The following is a 21,194-nucleotide window of genomic DNA, read 5'->3' on the forward strand; positions in this document are numbered from 1 at the left end:
CATTCTACTCAGGTAAAAACATGCTGATTCCTGGACCGTCTGTGGGCCGGATTTAGAAGGTGATTGGGCCAGATGTGGCCCCCGGGCCTTAGTTTGCCTACCCATGGGTTAGAGGTATGGCTTGGCTCTGTAGTTCATCTCATCTATATCAATATTGATATCTAGATCATCTAGACTGTACTTTTGCGAACCTTAGGAATCCTTCCAGGATACTGACACTTCACTCCAGTTTCTCAGCTTTATTTTGGCTACAAATCTGTTGGCACTCACCACTTTGGTTTGATATTAGAGGGACTGGTCTCTCTCTCAAACATACACTCCTTGACACTGAAGTTCATAATTTTGCCACCGCTTCTGCATAATATGTAGTTTGGCTGCCAGGGTTCTCTTTATGATGCTACTGCTTCTCTTTCTCCAAAAAGACAAAGAAAAAGCAGGCTTGGTTCTATAGATATAAACGGCTGCACACAGCAGTCATTTGTATATATCATTATTCTATCACTTAGTTGGACAGTATAATGCTTCTTGGGTGGGTGAAAGGACTGCTTCATTAATATCCTTAAGTGCTAATAAATATTCTTCTTGGGTGGGTGGAAGGACCACTTCATCAATAACCCGGAGCACTAATAAATATTTATTGCCTTTTCATCTGAGTGCACAACACTGCTGCTTCAAGCACCCCTGGCAGAAATGCTGGCAGCTCTGTGCATGTCATTGGCCTCAGATTTATTTTCCAAGAGGGTTGCCTCTTCTCCCCCAGCAGTTGGGAATGTAAGCAAAGCCCAGCTGTGCAGCCACAATTGTCCTGGTTCTGAGACTGTCTCACTCATTGAGCATTTGTTCTGCACGTGGCTTCTCCCACAGAGAAAAGGATAGCCTCCAATTCATTACCGAGATGAAGAATATAAACATCGGAGATAATGTCTTCTGCAAAGTTTCTAATATGCGGCTACAACAAGCAGATCTGACTTCCTTGAGCCAAAAAAAATAGAGTGTATATAGCAGAAGATCCAAAACACTATCAGTAGTATTTTATTTTATTTTAACTATACACAGAGTTCCGTCTTTCATTTATGCAACTGAGGGCAAATGTTCTGACCTGACAGGGCTGCCACTGAAAAGGGCATCTGTGTATACCTTCAGTATACCTGAAGGAGTGCCTCCACCCTCATTGTTCAGCCCGGACACTGAGGTCCACCTCCAAGGGCCTTCTGGCGGTTTCCTCTCTGCGAGATGTGAAGTTACAGGGAACCAGGCAGAGGGCCTTCTCAGTATTGGTGCCCTCCCTGTAAAACGCCCTCCCATCAGATATCAAGGAGATAAAGAACTACATAGCTTTTAGAAAGCACCTGAAGGCAGCCCTGTTTCAGGTAGTTTTTAATGTTTGTTGTCTTCTGTTTTTAGATGTGCTGAAAGCTGCACAGAGTGTCTGGGGAAACCCAGCCTGATGGGCGGGGTATAAATATGATGATGATAATGATGATGATGATGATGATGATTTCTCCAGGTCTCCTCAGCTTGTGAGGCAACAGTAGCCTAGTTTCTTCATACACTGCTCTCCAACCTCCATCCAGGGGAGCAAAAAGCGTTATCAGAGTTCAAGGACACGTTCCATCAAGGCAAAAACACTTGGGGTCAGTGGGGAGTGTGGCTCAAGGATAAGGTTTGTGTCCTGGGGAGAGATCCAAGGGCCAAACAGAGAGGCATAGAGGTCCAGATTGAGTCCCTGAAGTTCCCCACACCTGTACTATGGAGTAGTGGGGTGGGGCAACCACGTGCAGCCCCTCACCATGAGGCCATGTGCCAGGTGAAGCATAGAATCATAGAATAGATTCATATATTCATAGAAACATCGAGTTGGAAGGATCATTTAGTCCAACCTGAATATGCAGCTGTCCCATACGGGGATCAAACCTGCAACCTTGGTATTATCAGCACCACACTCTTGCAAACTGAGCTATCACCTGCAGTTGGTGCCATCTTATTTTTTTCTAGAATAGAATGAAATGACAAGGGGTCCAGAATATCACCACTGCAGGGCTCTCCAGAGCCACATCATTTGGTCTGCCAGGCTGAGTGCTGGTGCCTGGCTGACCAGCAGCAATCTCTCCTCTTGTGATCAGATCCATCTAACATATATCACATTCTTACTCAGTCCATCAGCCTTATTGAACGAGGAAATCCATCCCGGAGCCTGGAGAATGTTTGCCGCTGGGCATATCAGCAACAGAAAGCAGACTCCAGCCACTCGGAGCACCACGATCATGCCATATTCCTAACCAGGCAAGATTTTGGACCAGCTGGAATGCAAGGTAGCGCAACCAAGACTTTTCTTTTTCTTTTTTAACAAGTATTTTGCTGTGTTGGCTGTTTTCAAGATTCAACTTACTTGATTCGGGCAAGTGGAATCCAGCCAGAATTCACAAGTCATTTCTTCTCTCTTTATTCAGAGTTGGTCAAAGTTTAGTAACTCAATCTATCCCTGCTGGGGAATGTGTTCAGCAATTTGTCTCCCAATTATTATTATTACTCCACTAGGTTTATGAAATAAAACTAGAGAACTTCTAACAGTTATTAAAAGAACATATTTAGAAGCTAGGAATGGGTTGTAAAGGTTTCCTGAATCTCTCCTGGCTTCATGTTATTCTGATGGTGAATGGCAATCACACCCCCTGGTTTCTAGTAGCCATTTTTCTTTAAGGTTCCTTCCTACTCAGAAGGAGATGGAGTAAGGGAAGAAAGTGCGCAATAGAAAGGTAAATAAAGGGTTTGGGGGAGGCTTTGCATGCTGAAGGTCCTAGGTTCAATCTCTGCGTAGGGCTGGGCACGATCCCTGCTAGAAACCATGGAGAGTCACTGCCACAATTCTAAGCTACATACACACATTATAAGGCAGCTAGCTATTTTCATATGATGCAACCGGAAATCTCTCTTTTTCTTTTGCACAGAACTGTAAAGAAATGTCTCCTTCTGCACTGTTGACAATTCTGTTCTGTCAGTAGGTTAAGGCGTGACGATATAGCTGTAGCCACGGAGGGCTAACAAACAGTGCTTTGTTTTATTTTAAAAATCCAAATCTTTTATATTTTCAACAGGCTATGCTCCAGTAACAGGCATGTGCCATCCTGTCAGAAGCTGCACTCTTAACCATGAAGATGGATTTTCTTCAGCTTTTGTGGTCGCCCATGAAACTGGCCATGTGTAAGTCCCAGTAGTATGCCTCTGAATTCCACTTGTTGGGAATCACAAGTGCAAGGAGCACTCGGGTCATCTTTGTGGGCTTCCCATGGAAATCTGGTTGGCCACTAGGAGAAGAAAGATGCAGGACTGGATGAGATCCAATAGGGTCCTTCTTATGTCCTTCTGCTAGGGAATCTCTGTCCTACTGGCCAGTCTTGGCCCACCAGGGTGTCCAAGTTGGCCAGTAAGGCCATTTCCCTTCAGCCACACCAAACTGCCCATCAGCTGGCATCATTGACGGGAGGGTTATATTCCTGCTGGGTGCTGCTTCACCATCATGTTCCTTGCAGAGAATGTGATGGTGAAGCAGACCCTCCCACCTACCAGGATGGCCACCTATCAGTCATCTGATGTCACAATGACATCCAGCCATCCACCTGTCAAAGTTAGTCCTCTTGGGAAGAAGGGGGAGAAATAAAAAAAATGATCTGCAAGGCCAAAAATGTTCCTCACCCCTGAGGGTTAGCAGTTGGGGCAGACTGAGGCTGGTAGACAATGCTTCTTGCACCCTAATGAACCACCCACCAGTGTTCAGGGAGAAGGATCCTAGACCAGCCTTCCAAATGTCTGTCTAAAGCAGTCCAACACAGACCCTGGTTTTCAATTGCAATGGAGTCCTAATGATGGGCCTGGGTCTGTGAAATTCAGACTGCAATGGCTGTCATGCTTTCCCTTCTAGAAAACCTGGAATTGAAGGAGCTTGGGAAGGGTTGAGATGTGTAGTTCTACAGATATTTTAGATCTCCAGCTCCCATCAGCCCAACTCAGTATGACCAGTGGTCAAGGATGATGGGAATATTTGTCCTGCAGAATCTGGAAAGCCACAGGGCTCTCCATCCCTGAGCTACCTAGACCAGCCTGGTAAAATTTATAAGAGAAGTAAAAGAGAGTATAAGAGAGTAAAAGAGAAGCTGATCTAAGTCACTTTGTATGTGTAAGATGGTTTCAACCTCCTCCACTCTTGGCCCCCATTAATTCCATCATGCTGGTCTCTGATTTCAGGTTAGGAATGGAGCATGACGGACAAGGGAACCGGTGTGGGGATGAGACAGCAATGGGGAGTGTCATGGCTCCCCTGGTGCAAGCAGCGTTCCATCGATACCACTGGTCCCGATGCAGTGGCCAAGAAGTCAAAAGATACATACAGTAAGGACCAACCGGTGGTCAGCATATGCTGTATGAACAGGCACTAAATACCTGGAGCAAGACTAGGGAGTGCACATGAGGAAAGCCAAAGTTTGTCTAGTGTCCAGGCAAAGTCTCAGATCTGGCTTGGAAGCTTTAAGAACTGAATCAGGAGGAAACAGTGGGCTGCAGAAGGCAGGTCAACAGCAGGACCAAGTAGAACAACCCTGGCCCTCTCTTCCTTCATAGTGACTCACAGCAAAGGACGTTGGTGCACAGACATGGAGATTCATTGTTCAAATTCTGACATGCAGTTAATGCATTTTTAAAGGCCAATAGCAAAGCACTTGATGCAACAGTTGTTACTGATGTTTTGGGGTGGATAGTGGTGGCGCCGCCCCTCATGGAAAATGCCTTGTTTGATATTCCAGGGGTGGCTTAACTGTGGCTTTCCAGATGGTGCTGAACTGCATCTCCCATCATCCCCAATGTTAGGCATGCTGACTGTGGCTCATGGGAGTTGTAGTTCAGTAACATCTGGAGGGCTGCAGATGGCTATCCCTGGTTTATTATGGGCCCAATCAATTGGGATCCTTTTGTCTTTGGGAAATGATCCCCTTCTCCACCACCACCAATGAACCTTTATTCTCCTCCCTCCTCCCTTGTATTTTACATGAACATTAAGAAATGTGTGCTTCAGTAACATCAGTTGTCGCAGACATGCCCTACTGTTACTATCAGTCTCAGAGTTAGGGGGCTTAGTGAACTGGGAAATGGGGTGCCTGACTGGAAACAGAAATTGGGAGACAGCAAACAATCTGAAGGGCCTACCAGCCCTCTTTCAAATCAGCCTGAGAGATCCCAAACACAATAAGGCAAACGGGAGAATGTTTACTCTTTGCAGGGCAAGAACCACCAATATCTTTAATTCAAGAACTGCTGTTGCCAGCATTGATAAACTCAAGTTCTGCAATCCCAGTGCATTTGAACTGAATATGTTTGCTCAAAAGTTTATCGGCCCTGCAGTGCCCTCTGGTGTTGGTCACCATGTGTTCATAGGCAGAAAGAATCTCCGTTATCTCTTACTTGATGCCGTCCAGCCTTTCTCAACCTGTGGGTCTCTAGATGTTGTTGAACTACAACTCCCATCAACCCTAGCTAGCAAGGCCAGAGCTCAGGGATGATGGGAGTTGTAGTCCAACAACATCTGGGGACCCACAGGTTGAGAACCGCTAAACAGATTGAAAGATGGGCTGTGGATAAGGAATGCCCTCCTTACTTAAACTCAGTGGGAGTAAATATTAATTTAATAATAATAATAATAATAATAATAATAATATATTTATACCCCAACCACTCTGGGCAGCTCCCAACAGAACATTAAAAACATGATAAAACATCAAACATTAAAAATTTCCCTAAACAGGGCTGCTTTCAGATGTCTTCTAAAAGTCAGATAGTTATTTATTTCCTTGACATTTGATGGGAGGGCATTCCACAGGGTGGGTGCCACCACTGAAAAGGCCCTGTGTTATAAGCTGTGGTTTATGCATATCCAGCAGATGACTCTCTTCTCCTTCATTTCTGCAATAGCTCCTACGACTGCCTCCTTGATGATCCCTTTGAACACGATTGGCCCAAACTTCCTGACCTGCCAGGGATCAATTATTCCATGGATGAACAGTGCCGTTTTGATTTTGGAGTGGGCTACAAAATGTGCACAGCGGTATGTCCAAAGCGAATTCTAGAAAGTAAAACCGGACCAAACCACTGAACTATTGAAAGATCCCAGTTTTGCATGCAGAACTCGGTTCAATCCCCAGTGGCATCCATGTAGATTTGGAAACCTGTCTGAAACCCTTGAGTGTCTTTGTAAGTCAGTGAAGACAATGTTGAGTTGAGTGGACCAATGGTCTGACTCAGTGTAAGGCAGCTTTCTATGTTGTTATATTTCATTATATTATGGATCATGAAAGGTAAGCCCAAGTCGGTCATGATTCTTCATGTATTTATTCAATCTAGATCTCATCTTTCCTCCCAAAGAAGAGAATGGGGCAAACCATTGATAAGCTGGAATGTGCCCAGAGCAGGGCAACCAGGATGATACAGGGTTTGGAAACCAAATCTTAAGAGGAATGGTTGAAGAAGTTAGGTGGGTTCAGCCTGAAGAAAAGAAGATTGAGAAGTGATATGAGCTGTCCGCAAATATCTGAAGGAACACAGTATATGACGAGCTTAAAAAAATGTTTAAGTATAACTTTATGAAAAATATAGAAGCTTTTCTACTAGGGATAACAGACACAGGTATAGCCAGAGAAGATCAGAAAATATGCCTCTATGCCACAAAGCAGCAAGGATCCTAATGGCTAAAAACTGGAAAAAAGAAACTGTGCCAACAAAAAAAGGAATGGCAAGACAAACTCTTAGAGTATATTGAAGTGGCTAGATTAACGGAGGCAATTAGAGATCACACTAGACAAGAGTTTCAAAAAGCATGGGGGAAACGCAGAGAATACGTCACAAAACAGTGCCCTAAAATACATACCTGGACTTGTTTCGATTAATGTCTGCAGGAGACTTTGTGGATATTTAAGTTATAATAAGAAAAATCTTAATAATTATTCATAAAGGAAACAGTTTATAAGAAGTAAATAAGGAGGTCAGGTATAGGATAAAGGAAGTCTTTTATTTGGTTGGTTGTATTGTTGTATGTTACGCTCACTGTATGTTATGTTCACGTTTAATGAGGGTGGATTTGTGTATTTGGTGGGGGGTTGTGTTATGTTGTAAATAAAATTCCATTTTTTTATTTTATTTTTTAAAAAAGAGAAGTGATATGATGATAGCCATCTTACATTTCTGAAGGACTGTCAAATGGAAGATGGAGCAAGCTTGCTTTTTGCAGCTCCAGAGGGCAGCACCGAAATCAATTAGGTAACTCAAACTGCAAGAAAGGGACGCAGGTGGCGCTGTGGGTTAAAGCCTCAGCACCTAGGACTTGCCGATTGAAAGGTCGGCGGTTCGAATCCCTGCAGCGGGGTGCGCTCCCGCTGCTCGGTCCCAGCGCCTGCCAACCTAGCAGTTCGAAAGCACCTCCGGGTGCAAGTAGATAAATAGGGACCGCTTACCAGCGGGAAGGTAAACGGCGTTTCCGTGTGCGGCTCTGGCTCGCCAGAGCAGCGATGTCACGCTGGCCACGTGACCCGGAAGTGTCTCCGGACAGCGCTGGCCCCTGGCCTCTTGAGTGAGATGGGCGCACAACCCCAGAGTCTGTCAAGACTGGCCCGTATGGCCAGGGGTACCTTTACCTTTACTGTGTTATGTTGTAAATAAAATTCCATTTATTTTTTTTTTTAAAAAAGAGAAGTGATATGATGATAGCCATCTTACATTTCTGAAGGACTGTCAAATGGAAGATGGAGCAAGCTTGCTTTTTGCAGCTCCAGAGGGCAGCACCGAAATCAATTAGGTAACTCAAATTGCAAGAAAGGAAATTCCGAGTAAAAATTAGGAAGAACTTTCTGACAATAAGTGCTGCTTTTTAGTGGAACAGACTACCCCCCCCCCAGGTGGTGGGCTCTCCTCTGTTTTTAAATAGAGGTTGTGCGTTCATTCACTAGGTTAATACTTTAGTTGTGGTTCCCGCATTTCAGGGGGGTTGAACAAGATCACCCTTGGGGTCCCTTCCAACTCTACAATACTATAATTCTGTGAGATCAAAAACTTATTCAGGCGTCTCCCTTTTTCTAGTTCCGAACTTTCGACCCATGTAAACAGTTGTGGTGCAGCCATCCAGACAACCCCTACTTCTGCAAGACAAAGAAGGGCCCCCCACTGGACGGAACGGAATGTGCACCCAGTAAAGTGAGTATGTATCTTCAAGTTTACATGTCCCAATACATTTCAAGGCAGAGAGATGCAGAGGTGATTTTATTTATTTCCAACTCCTTATACACCACAGCAACTGTTTAGGGAAGCTTTTAATGTTTAATAGACTATTGTATTTTAATATTCTGTAGGAAGCTGCCTAGAGTGGCTGGGGAAACCCAGCCAGATGGGCGGGGTATAAATAAATTATTATTATTATTATTATTATTATTATTATTATTATTATTATTACAGTGGCTTACAGTGAGGTTACTGAACAGATACAAAGGATAAAATCTGTTACAACTAACCACCAAATCAGAAAAGCTTTCTTAAAATGCTTGCTGGGGGGGGGGGAGAGATCTTCACCAATGGGGGCAGGTCTGTTTGATTTCAACTACTGTATGTGTGGGTTTTTAACAGAATTAGGTCCCCAGTAATGAAGGTACAGCTCCTAATGTGTCTGACCCATGCATCTGAACCATGTGAGACCACCGATAGAGATCCTACCATGAAGGCATGGGCTGGGGTAATTAATTGACTGTTAATTAATTATTAATTAAGTACAAACTCAATTATACTAACAGGGGAGAAACTCAATTATACTAACAGGGGAGAAACCCACACATAATTAAAATATACAGTGAAGCAATGTCATTCATACATAAAAATATAGAGGCTTAGAGAAAATCATGAAGGAGAGGGCTTGGGATAACTTGCAAGCCACAAAGACTATCCTCTGCCTCCTCCATTGGAGACAGCAATGTTTCTGAATGTCAGTTGCTGGAGACCACAGGAGGGGAAAGTCCTCTTCTGCTCAGATCTGCTTACAGGTTTCTCGTGGACATCTGGCTTGCCACTGTAAGAACAGAATTCTGGACTAGATGGGTCACTGGCCTGATCCAGCAAAGCTCTTCTCATGTTAACAATTAAAATAAGAAGTTCAGGTGAAGAGATCAGGGGACTCCAGAGGGTCTAATTTTTGTGTGTGTCTCATTTCTCATTTTACCCTTAGTGGTGCTACAAAGGTCACTGCATGTGGAAAAACACCAACCAGCTGAAGCAAGATGGCAGCTGGGGAGCCTGGACGAAATTCGGGTCTTGCTCTCGGACATGCGGAACCGGCGTTCGCTTCAGAACGAGACTGTGCAACAATCCTGCGTGAGTCGTGGCACTTCTCCCGTGACCTTTTGCATGCACAACATCTTGGAGTGGATATAAGGAGGGTGCCCTCTGGGGAACACTATACCCAGTGGCTCAAATGAAAACAACAACTCAGGACTGCCTAGGTCAAAAGCCAGACAGGTGTAGAGATGGATCAATGGGGTTTGTGGTCTGGATGGGGAGAGAGTGGGGGTCTGGGATCCGATCCAGCTTAGACCCACCCCCAAGCATTCTTTTGTCTCTCTTTTTGAAATCATTGTTATTTGGTTTCACAAATACAAAGTTATAAAAATCCAAATATATATCCATATACAGAGATTCCTCCAAATCTCAGGACTTCCCCCCACCGCCTCCATAGGGTCCCATTTTGAAATTTAGAACTGCATATTCTTCCATACTCTAACTTTCATATCAATCCATATTATCCATGGTAATTGTTACACTACAAGTGAATTCAAAAGCATGCCAATGTTTCTATCTGCTTACAGTGGTCTCTTAAATAACTTATAAAAAAATTCTCGTTCTTTTATAAAGTTTTTGTCCTGTTGGTTTCTGAGTTTTCTAGTCAGTTTTGCCATTTCAGCAAAGTCCATCAACTTGGTTTGCCATTACTCTCTGGTAGGGACCTTGTCTTCTTTCCATCTCTGGGCTAGTAACATCTGGGCGGCTGTTGCTCCATAAATGAAAAGTCTTTTCTGCTCCTTTGGAATGTTGGTACCTGAAATTCCTAATAAGAAAGCTTCTGGTTTCTTAACAAAAGTTATTTTAAACATTTCCCCCCATTTCATTATATATCATCTTCCAGAAAGCTTTTATCACCTTACAAGTCCCCCACATATGATAAAGGGTACCGTCAAGCATTCTAATCGGGCCTTGTTTCTCCCGATTAAGGCCTCTTAATGGGGGTCAGGACTGTGCCGGCGTCAACTTTGAGTACCAGCTGTGCAACATGGAGGAATGCCCAAAGCATCACGAAGACTTCCGAGCTCAGCAGTGTCAACAACGCAACTCACATTTTGAGTACCAGAGCAGTAAACACCACTGGCTGCCTTATGAACATCCTGATGGTGAGTGATAGCTGGTCCTCTTCTGCAAAGAGCTGTTTCGAACACTGCAAAGGAGTTGGGAAAGAAAAACAAATAGCCGATGGGCATTTCTCATTCCCCTCCACCAACTCTTTGCCCTCCAGTAGGGAAGCCATCAAAAAGCTACTTCTCAATAATAAATTCTTCTCCGAGCCCTAATAACCAGAACTATTACAAAACGCAGTGACTGGTTAAATATAACTAGGGAAGAAATCTTGTTAGATCTTTATTCTATCAACTCGACAGAGTCTCTCGTGTAGCACAGATTGATCTCCTTTGATTAATGATGAGCCTGGCCTAAAAGAGGCTTTCATAGTGACCCTTCATAGCTTCTCTGACAACTAAGCATGCTCAGGAAGCTGAGAATAGGGAGATGATAGAGAGACAGCTAGAAAGGTAGCTTTAGTCATTTATTGTATTTATATTAGGGCTTTTCAGTACAGTCTTATCTTGGTTTTCAAACAGCCTAGTTCTTGAACGTTTTGGCTCCCGAATGATCAAAACCCGGAAGTGAGTGTTCCAGTTTTCAAATGTTCTTTTGGAAGCCAAGTGTCCAGTGGGGCTTCCGCGACTTCCGATTGGCTTCAGGAGCTTCCTGCAGCCAATCGGAAGCCGTGCTTTGGTTTTTGAATGTCAAACAGACTTCTGGAATGGATTCCGTTGGACTTCCAAGGTATTACTGCATTTATATTAGGTTTGGCCTTCTGGTTTGGTCCAGGGCTCATTTCAGTAATCCTGATTGGGCCTTGATCTGACCTGGGCATGATTTTGGGTCCCAAATTGAATCAGGGCCAGTGGGATTGGTGTTAAACCACCCTGGGAATTGTAGCTCTGGGAGGAGAACAAGGGTCTCCTAACAACTCCTAACAACACCATCAACAAACTGCATCTCCCATAATTCTTTGAGGAAAGCCGTGGTGGTTTAAAGTGGTTTGAAGGATTGATGTGAATGTTTTCTGTGCTGCTTGTGTAATCCAACAATTGTTCATGGGTTTGGGCACATATTTTGTCCACATTTCTATCCCATGTAGCTACCAAAAGATGCCAACTCTACTGCCAATCCAGAGAGACGGGAGATGTTGCCTACATGAAACAACTCACCCATGATGGGACTCGCTGTTCATACAAAGACCCCTTCAGCATCTGTGTGCGTGGGGAATGTGTGGTAAGTCTTTCTGACCATCCCAGTTGCTCTTTTTAGCTTGAGCTGTTCACAAAAGACCTTGCAAGGTGTGTTCAGCCAAATATACATGGAATATACATGGCGTGACTTCTTTTGTATTTTTATTTTTTTTAAATGATATTTATTCAACTTTTCAAAAATACAAAAATATTAAAACAACAGAATAAAAAAGACAAAAAGAAAAAAGGCGAAAAAAAGAAAAAAGTATATAAATTCAGAATTACTTCATTTCATTATCTTGTGTCTTAGACCTCCTCATACCTCCCTTTTTGTATTCCAATTTAATCATTATTTCAGCAAATTCTTCCCATATCTGTCAAAAATAATTTATCTTAACAATCTATCTCAATTTATCAATATTACCTTAACTTTATCTTTACCTTCCGAACCATAAACTTTAAAATTTAGAATTTAAATTTGTATTTATACTTAATACCTTCAAGTCTTTCTGCTAAAGCCAATTATTTCCTTTCCGGCACAATCTATTATTTCATTAATATTACTCAGAAATAGCAAGATATATAAAAGAAAGTTCTCTTCTAGTTTCATCCATCGTCCCTTTCTTCCTGGTTTCGGGTTGTGTCCGTCCTTTCTTCGCTTTAGGTCTTAACCTTCAGTCCGGTCTTTTTTAATCATTTTTATTTGATTTTACAAATATAATACTAAATACATATCCATATACAGAGATTTCTCTGAATCTTAAGACTTCCCTCCATCCCCTCCATGGGTCCTATTGTCAACATTTTCAACTGCATATTATTTCGTAATCTATATTTTGTATCCATCTGCATTATCCATAGTGTTTGTTACATTACAAGTGAGATTAAAATCCTGCTAATGTTCTCATCTGCTTACAGTGGTCTCCTAAATAAATTATAATTTTTTTCCCATTCTTTAAAAAAGGTTTTGTCCTCTTGGTTCCTGAGCTTTCCAGTCAGCCTTGATATTTTGGTGTAGTCCATCAGCTTAGTTTGCCATTCCTCTCTGACAGGGACTCTTTCTTCTTTCCATCTCTGGGTTAGTAACATCTGTGCGGCTGTTGTCACATAAACATGGTGTGACTTTTAATTGGAGAGGGTGAAGGACAAAATTCTTTTATGAGAGAAGGTCTCATGTTCAGTTGCCAGCAATGTTTTCCTCCCTGTGCGTTTCTTTGTTACAGCTTTGCATTGAAGAGTTGCCCCTGACATTTCTGGGGGTGAGGGTCTAAAACTCAGCTCCTCTCATTTTTCTGGGGGTAGCTCTGCAAAGCAGCCCCTTAGCAAAGCAGCAGAGAAGCAACGGAAGTGCTTTGAAGAGCTGACCCCAGGAAATTTTGGTCTGGGATAAGGTGGTCCCCTGAAGCAGGTAGATTTTGATCCACTGTCGCCTTTGGTGAGGTGCTTTTCAAAGAGGGATAGGCAGGCAATCTCCTCCAGCTTGGATTTTAATCTGATCTGGAGAAGAACATGGGAGTTTCTGATGCTCACTTCTCCTTTGAAGAAAGCATTACCAAGTACCTGAAACTCATTGAAGCCCTGAGCTGGAAGAATTTTGCCAGCTTCTCTGCTTAAAACTTTCAATGGTTAAGCCTGAAATGTAACCCGTTGAAGAAAATGACTTCAAAATTCTGCACAGATTCCAAAAATTCTTTGCCAGGAAATGTGGAATTCCACAATCTGCATAAGTATATTCTGTAATGCCAGAATTTGCCTGGCTTCTGCAAGTCATGAATGGATGCCATAAGTTGTGCAGAGTAACTCCTGAACTGCCAAAATTGCTTTTGAGTCCCTGAAGTTTACTTGGCCATATAAACTAGAGCAGGCATGGAGAACTGAATCCATCTGGGGGCCTGAATCCTTATCTCCCCACCCCTCAAGGGCCAGGTTTGATAGGTAGGTGGAGCCCCTCACCTTTCAATCACCTGACATCACAATGACATCCTCTGCTGGTGCTTGCAAAGCCATTAGTTGGTGCTTTGAAAGCCCAGTGCAAAGTACCTTGGGCCTGCAAACCCCTTTTTAGCCCAGCTACATTTTTGCCCATCAAACCAGCAAAGCAGGTCAGCATGTCTTGATTGAAATAGGCTCATGGGCCAAAGGGTGGGCCTAATTAGACTTCATGGCTGAAGGTTCCCAACCACTGAACCAGAGACTTGCTCTCCACTTCCTCTTCTTTTTGGGTGATAAATGCAAAGATCTGCCAGAAACTGTATTAGATGTTTGGTATCAAAATCTGCTGTTATGGAGCATACATAACACCTGCACTTTCATTGGGAGGGAAATATTAGGAGTTGCAAATTTGACCTGTGCATTTGATTCTGTTCATTTCCAAACAATGCTCCCTCTGATTCTCTGCTCTGATGATACTGTGACTCTCTCTTTTTACAGAAAGTGGGCTGTGACAAGGAAATCGGGTCCAACAAAGCTGAAGACAAGTGTGGAGTATGCGGGGGAGATAACTCTCACTGCCGGACGATCAAAGGGACCTTCACTAGAATCCCTAAAAAACCTGGTAGGGATACCTCTACTTCCATGACTCTTCCATATTACCATTAGTTTCCATTGCTGTCCCTCACCTCTGCAGAGGAGAAAAGGTGCTGAAAGCCTAATTCTCAACATGTAGTGCTTTGACCATGATTGCAAATGTTCACATGAACTGACTTCAAATATTTGTGTGGACTGGAATTGGTTTAATACAGGTCACAGCAGGGCAGCCAGCCTGTAACCCTTTAGATGTTGTTGGACTCTTAGCTACCATCCCACCTGACTATTGGCCATCCAGACTGAAGCTATTGAAGTCCAACATCAGTGTTAAACTGATTGCAGTCTGCACAACTATTTGGAGTCATTTCGTGCAACCATTTGAAGTCAACTGGAAATGGAAATTTCAAACTGATTTGCAGACCTTTAAACTGAGCTTTTGAATGATCCACAGCACAACAGCATGTCATGCTTCAATTATTTTTATTTATTTATTTATTTTGAATATATCCAAGACATTTTGCGGTAAGTTCAGGAAACCAGTTGTAGCATTTGCAAAGCTAGCAAATGCAGAAAATCCTGTTAGCTGGTGTTTGAGGATGATCTTTGTCCTTTGGGCAGTGTTTGAAGCATTAATTTCCATTCCACAATCATGTTTCACAATTATTTATCATTAGATTCCATTTATGTTTGGCATTGCAAGAAAAAAAATCTAATCAACCTCTTCCAACAGGGAAACAATTAAGCAAGAGGTGCCAAAATGAACTCAAGGTTCTGGAAAATGAAATCTGCAAGTATCCAATTGATTTTTCACAGTCTTAATTTTCATTGGCTTGATGTTTTTAAGTAAAAGAGAACTGCTGCAATGTGTGTAAAAATCTTTCAAACAGAATTTATTCATGCTTGATTGATTAAAAAAAAAGTGCTTCTATGAAGACTCAGTCAATGAAAACTCAAGACTTCCATGCCCTAAATTACTAACAAAAGACATTCTGTTTAAGGGAAGACAAGAGGCGCGTTCACTTTGCCTAAAGGAGCTCGTGATGTTTCTGTTTCTGAAAACAGAGAATCTAAAAATATTCTGGGTAAGTTTTGACTCTTTGCAGAAATTTGGGCATCCATAGCCACCGCAGAACCATTTTTTTCTTCTTGTATTACTTCTAATTGCTGACCAGTCACTTACAGGAAAAGCAAACTCAGGCAAATCATTTTATGCTTCCAATGGGAGCTTCTTGAAAGCTGACAATATTCTGATCATGAACTATATTCACTGAAGTATGTCAAACAGTAAGCTGAAATTCTTAGGGTGATGAATTTGGCTTGCAATAGCAGCTCCTGTGCTTCCGCAAAATGGCCCACTGGCCTGATCTCAACCACTGGGGAAGAAATGAATTCTTAACAATATGAATTTATAATTCTGGAAAGGATCTAACTGACAGATGGTAACAGGGGTGAATGATCCCTGTGTCCTGCTATTTTCATTCCACAAAACATAGGAAACAAAAATGCTTTGTCTAAATTACCCAGATTGCTTTGGTTCGCCAGAGAACAAAATGAAGTAAGTGGCTTGCAATAAGATTGCCTTTCCCCTCCTCTTTCATGAAAATATGGGAAATGCAAGGCTGCCTAATCACCAGTATTGCAAACCTACTGGTCCTTAAGTTGACTGTTCATGAGTTTATGGATGCACCTCTTCTGCAAATGGGGCCAACCTCTTCTTGCAACCTACTAACCCTAGCAATTATTTTTTTCTCTCTCCTTTTGTTTCTCTTCTGCCTCCTCCCAATGCCTTGCTGCACATGCCAAAGGCTACCTTAAGATGTTTGACATCCCTCCAGGTGCTAGACATGTGTCTGTCCAAGAAGACGAGGCTACCCCTCACATTCTTGGTAAGTGCTTCTCTGCTTAGGTTTGACCATGCTGCCAACAACTCTAATAGACCTAACCCCACTTTCCAGAAGATGCCCAGGAGGACCATTGCGGATGTTACCCTGGCCACTTGGGGAGTCTGAGTGGTACCTCCTGTGGTTCAGGTTGTGGAGCAATTCACTTGACATTGTGACATTGTGTTTCATTATCACTTTTATAACCCGTGGAACTCAATTCAGCATAGGGAAGAGTTAAGAACATAAGAAGATACCTGCTGGATCCAGAATCCTGTTCTCACAATAATTGTCAGGCATGGAGAGTACTCATCTCCCTTCGGTAACTTCACAGATAAGAAGTGGTTGAGAGATTTATAGCATCATTATTGCAGCATCATGTTACGAACACAAATACACAGCTCTCTGCAAGGAGGAGGAGGAGAAGAAGAGGAGTTTGGATTTGATATCCCGCTTTATCACTACCCTAAGGAGTCTCAAAGCAGCTAACATTCTCCTTTCCCTTCCTCCCCCACAACAAACACTCTGTGAGGTAAGTGAGGCTGAGAGACTTCAGAGAAGTGTGACTAGCCCAAGGTCACCCAGCAGCTGCATGTGAAGGAGCAGAAACGCGAACCCGGTTCACCAGATTACGAGACTACTGCTCTTAACCATTACACCACACCGGCTACAGTGTGGAGGGCAGTGTGTGGGTAATTTAGACAACTGGAGGGCAGTTGGCTACTATAAATCCTCCTCCCAACTTCTGCAGCATTTTGGGCGCCAGCGAGAAGTTCCTCCCTCCCTCTGACTCCTTTGCTCTCTGATACGTTTGGACCTCTGAGTCTGTGGTGGTGGTGAGGGGTCCCCCACACTCCCAAGTGACATCTCAAGTTGCTGCCCCCTCCCTCCTGGTTCTCTTATCATTATCTCAAAAGTGGGTAACTCCTCCCTAAACTGTTCAGCTTCTCTCTCTCTGCTTCTGAACACACTGTGGATGGGGGAGGCAGCTCTTCCCCCTCCAGCTCTCCATCAGAGAGAAGCTGGTCTTCCATAGAACATATTCCCCAGTCCTCGTCTTCAGACCAATCCCTGACAATAACCAACCAGATGCCCATGGGAAGCTCACAAGAAGGACCTGGGTGTTCTCCTCATTTGTGTTTTCCAGCTACTGGTATTCTTAGGCCTACTGTCTTCAACAGTGGATGTTGAACAACCCTATTGAAGCTAGTAGCCATTGTCTGGTCCTGTTTTATAACCATCCAAGTTGGTAGTCGTCACCACTTCTTGTGGGAGCAAGCATCCATATTTTAATGATGCAAAGTGTTTAGAAGCACTTCTTTCCAGTCTGTCCTGAATCTTTCAACCTCCATGCACTGAACAGACCCAGACCTCCTTTGCTTTATCACAGTTGCTGCATCCCGTCTATCTGGGTGTACATCTAAGATGCTTAAATAGTAGACCAAAGAAATGTAATGTGTGAATGAGGCAAAGATGTTTAGTAACCTGAATCAGAGAGCTAGAAATGGATGCAGTTCCCTGCTGAGTTTATATTCCATCATGAACCCAGCTTTCCTGCCATGTAGTTCATGCCAAGGCACTTCGTTTGAGCAGGCAAGTGAATCTGGCCAAAAACTGAAGCTTAAAAACATTTGGTTGAGCTTGGCCTGGCCTGTCAATTTCTGCTTCACATAAGTCACTAACTATGATAGGAAGGAGATTCCGACTAAACATCAGGAAGAGTTTTCTGACAGTAAGAGCTGTTTGACAGTGAAACGGACTCCCTCAGGAGGTTGTGGACTCTTCTTCCTTGGAGGTTTTTAAGCAAATGAAAGAGTGGAGGAACTGCTACCCAAAGTAGTTTGGTCTCTCTTAATACATGGCTATGCATTTACAAGGTGGTGCTTCATTTGCTACCGATTTTATTGTGGGTGTTCTTGTTATTATTTTAAATTGTGCTTTTTCAAATCCATTTCTGTCTAATGTATTGAGTATGCAGACCAAATTATCTTTGCAGAATTATATCACTTAAGGTGGTATTTGATCAACAGAGTCATGCCGCCATCTCCCACCCCCCATGTTTCCATTCAAAAGTTTACATTCTGAGGCGTCGGTAATATTGTGCAGTTGCAGCTAGTGCTTTTGAGCTTTAGAAAAGCACATCATTCACCTTCCCAACATTTGTGTCTCAGAACGTTGCCATGTATTTAAAAATATCAGTCAGGAGGAATCAGTTCCTTTTCCCCAAGTCCTATAATTTCAGATGATTTGCCGGCCATCTGAAATCTAAACCCCTCAAAGAAATAATAGCTGGTCCTTGAGAAATCAATAAGATGCTCCTTTGGTGCAGATAGTCATTATATGAGCTCTTTTAAAGCTGATGTTCTCTCTCAGTCCACTGTTGATTTGCTGCTATTCACTATAATGGCATATTTTAGGAGGATGAGCAATCAAAGGATCCACAGATGGGAGGCGATTAAACTAAGTGGTGGGCCTCATCTTGAAAGCATGTAAGGAAGAGATGACAAAATAAATAGCTTAGCCATTTTATAATATCATTATTCAACAGAATTGGAGATGAATGAGGAGCTATATCAATTTGTCATGCAGAAGTCATGAAGCTGTAAGAAAACTGAAGGGCCAGGAAAGTTGATCCCTCAGGAAGTAGGGGTGACAGGGTGGTAGAAGGACTTCATGCCAGCCCCTTTCCAAAACCCATTAAGCCCCCAGAGGTGCACACTATTCATTTAAAGAACATGCATTCACACACACACACCCCCAAAAAACTGGAAACTAGCTTATACCTCACAGAGCTACAGTTCCCAGAATCCTTCACAAATAGAACCCAGGAATTTTTTTTAGTGAAGGTATATAGCTTAAATGTGTCCTAATTGTACTTTGAATGTTTGGAATGGATGTGATAGGGATGCGGGTGGCACTGTTATCTAAACCACTGAGCCTAGGGCTTGCTGATCGGAAGGTCGGTGGTTTGAATCCCCGTGACGGGATGAGCTCCCGTTCCTCAGTCCAAGCTCCTGACAACCTAGCAGTTCGAAAGCGCGTCAAAGTGCAAGTAGATAAATAGGTACCGCTCCGGTGGGAAGATAAATGACGTTTCCATATGCTGCTCTGGTTTTGCCAGAAGCGGCTCAGTCATGCTGGCCACATGACCTACAAAAACTGTCTGTGGACAAACATCGGCTCTCTTGGCCAGTAAAGCAAGATGAGCGCCACAATCCCAGAGTCGTTTGCGACTGGACTTAACTGTCAGGGGTCCTTTACCTTTACCTTTTTTATGGATGTGATGTATCTCTCCTGGTTTGGTTACCCTTGACTTGATCAAGTCTGCAGAGGTGGAAAATCAAGTGGTTGATCCAAATGAGCAGCAGGAAATAGGGTGTTCCATGCTAGGGATCTGGCATAGATCACAATTGTATGCAAGTTTGCAAATCAGTGGCATTTAATTCAGCAGGACTTCTGAATAAATTTGCATTGATTTGTATAATGGTGAGCTGTGAGCCTGGAAGTCTCCGGTTCAAATGCCTAGGTGGGTAGACCAAGCTACTATTCTTTCAGCCTTAATCTGCACATTTGCAATATGGGAATGGAAATCCTCCTGGCCTGTCATAAAGCTTGTTGTAATGAATTCTGCAATAATGCATTTGAAGCACTTAAACACTTGGGATGCACTCAATCTGAATAAGCCTCTCCTCAAAGGTTTACCGAAGTGCCTGAGGACACCTCCATTTCTATATCTATTTTTTGCAGCAGCAGATTTTTATCAGCTTGTTTCCCAATGGGCCACTTTCCCCAGTTACATTGCTACAAAATAACTGCTGCAAATATCACTGTGTGTGCCCCCAAACTGCTGAAAAGTGCCCCCAGAGTCATTCCACCGCCTCATGCACATTGAAAGCACTTCTGCATCAGCAGTGGTGGCTGGTGTCACTGATAGGGTGGGGAGCAGGGAGCCAGAAAGCCAGTGATGGGCAGAAGCAACTAAATCTAGTTGGAATTCAGGCTCGGTCAGAGGTATGTGCCTATCTCTCTAGGCACCGGCTGAATTCTTTCGACCTCCCTCCGGCGACTCCCGGCAGGAAAAACACACGAGGTCCGTTCCGGCGATTTTCCTCAGGCTGTGAGAAAAACACACCAACTGCTCTCCTCCTCCCTGCTCTCCAGCATATCCCCAGGGAGGGGAATCAGACACAGACAGAAATGAATCTACATTGCTTTTATTCCTGTCTTTCACTTCAGTACAGAGAAAACATGTCTGCTCTCTTCCACAAACAGAGAGAAAACTCCAAACTCCACCCATGTACATCCTGTACAGGTCATATGACACACACTGAGCTCACATCCTGTGCTCAATAAGGAGAATGGACTGCCCCTTTGTTTCCATGGCAACAGTCACATACATCCTGTCTGGCTTTGCAGCCACAAGCAGCTGGCTGAGCTGCTGGAGCCTTTGCTTGCTGCAGCATTGCTGCTTTAGAATAACATACTCCCCCTAAAGTATCAATGCGTGCTGCGAGCAAAGCGTCATCCAGAGAAGAAAACAAACAGTTGTTATACTTATAACACTCCCCTGTTGTTTCAGTTCCACCCTTGGAACTACCCACCACTGGTTTTACCAATGTACCTCTCTGGTTGTGTGACTTCCAAGAAATGAGTGCTTCTGCATTACCTTGGTTAGCAACTCTCTGTTGTGCCTTTGTCTCTGACTCAGACACAGCTTCAATTTGACCTTGGTCGTTTACAACAGCAACACATGCAATAGCTTGGTTGGCAAACTCTTTTGAATACCTCTTGGGTGGTACACCCTTCGTTGCTCTTTCAGACCTACGTAAGAGGTGCTGCTCTTCCTTGCTTTCTGGTTCAGCCTCTGAACTCTCTGGAGAACCAGTACGAAGCTTAATCAGTGGTTCATCCTCCTCTTCTGAGGGTCTAGTCATTGTGTGAGATTTCTTCTCAATGACTGTGACAACTGAGCTGTCTGAGCTATCGCTGTCATCATCAGTACTACTGAACTCAATAAGATCAAACTCATCATCATCATCATCATCATCATCATCAGAATCATCATCATCACCTGTGGGAAATGTGTGAACAATCACTCGCTCCTGTTCAGGAGCACTCTCTAGAAATTTTGTGAGAATCACCTTACCAGATTCAGACAAAATTACTCTGTAGAGACCCTTTTCAT

General features: G+C 43.3%; 1 protein-coding gene across 1 annotated transcript in view; it reads left to right on the top strand.

Moving 5' to 3' along the window:
* Positions 1–21,194, top strand: part of ADAMTS3 (ADAM metallopeptidase with thrombospondin type 1 motif 3) — a 131,478-nt gene that overhangs the window by 79,773 nt on the left and 30,511 nt on the right. Inside the window, exons 7-16 of the mRNA XM_079990726.1 lie at positions 2,156–2,312; positions 3,096–3,201; positions 4,243–4,386; positions 5,959–6,091; positions 8,116–8,229; positions 9,248–9,393; positions 10,288–10,463; positions 11,513–11,646; positions 14,034–14,157; positions 15,935–16,015. Of these exons, the coding sequence (XP_079846852.1) occupies positions 2,156–2,312; positions 3,096–3,201; positions 4,243–4,386; positions 5,959–6,091; positions 8,116–8,229; positions 9,248–9,393; positions 10,288–10,463; positions 11,513–11,646; positions 14,034–14,157; positions 15,935–16,015 (1,315 nt within the window). The remainder of the gene's footprint in view (positions 1–2,155; positions 2,313–3,095; positions 3,202–4,242; positions 4,387–5,958; positions 6,092–8,115; positions 8,230–9,247; positions 9,394–10,287; positions 10,464–11,512; positions 11,647–14,033; positions 14,158–15,934; positions 16,016–21,194) is intronic.

Source organism: Podarcis cretensis, assembly GCF_951804945.1.
Source record: "Podarcis cretensis genome assembly, chromosome: 9".
Taxonomy (NCBI): domain Eukaryota; kingdom Metazoa; phylum Chordata; class Lepidosauria; order Squamata; family Lacertidae; genus Podarcis; species Podarcis cretensis.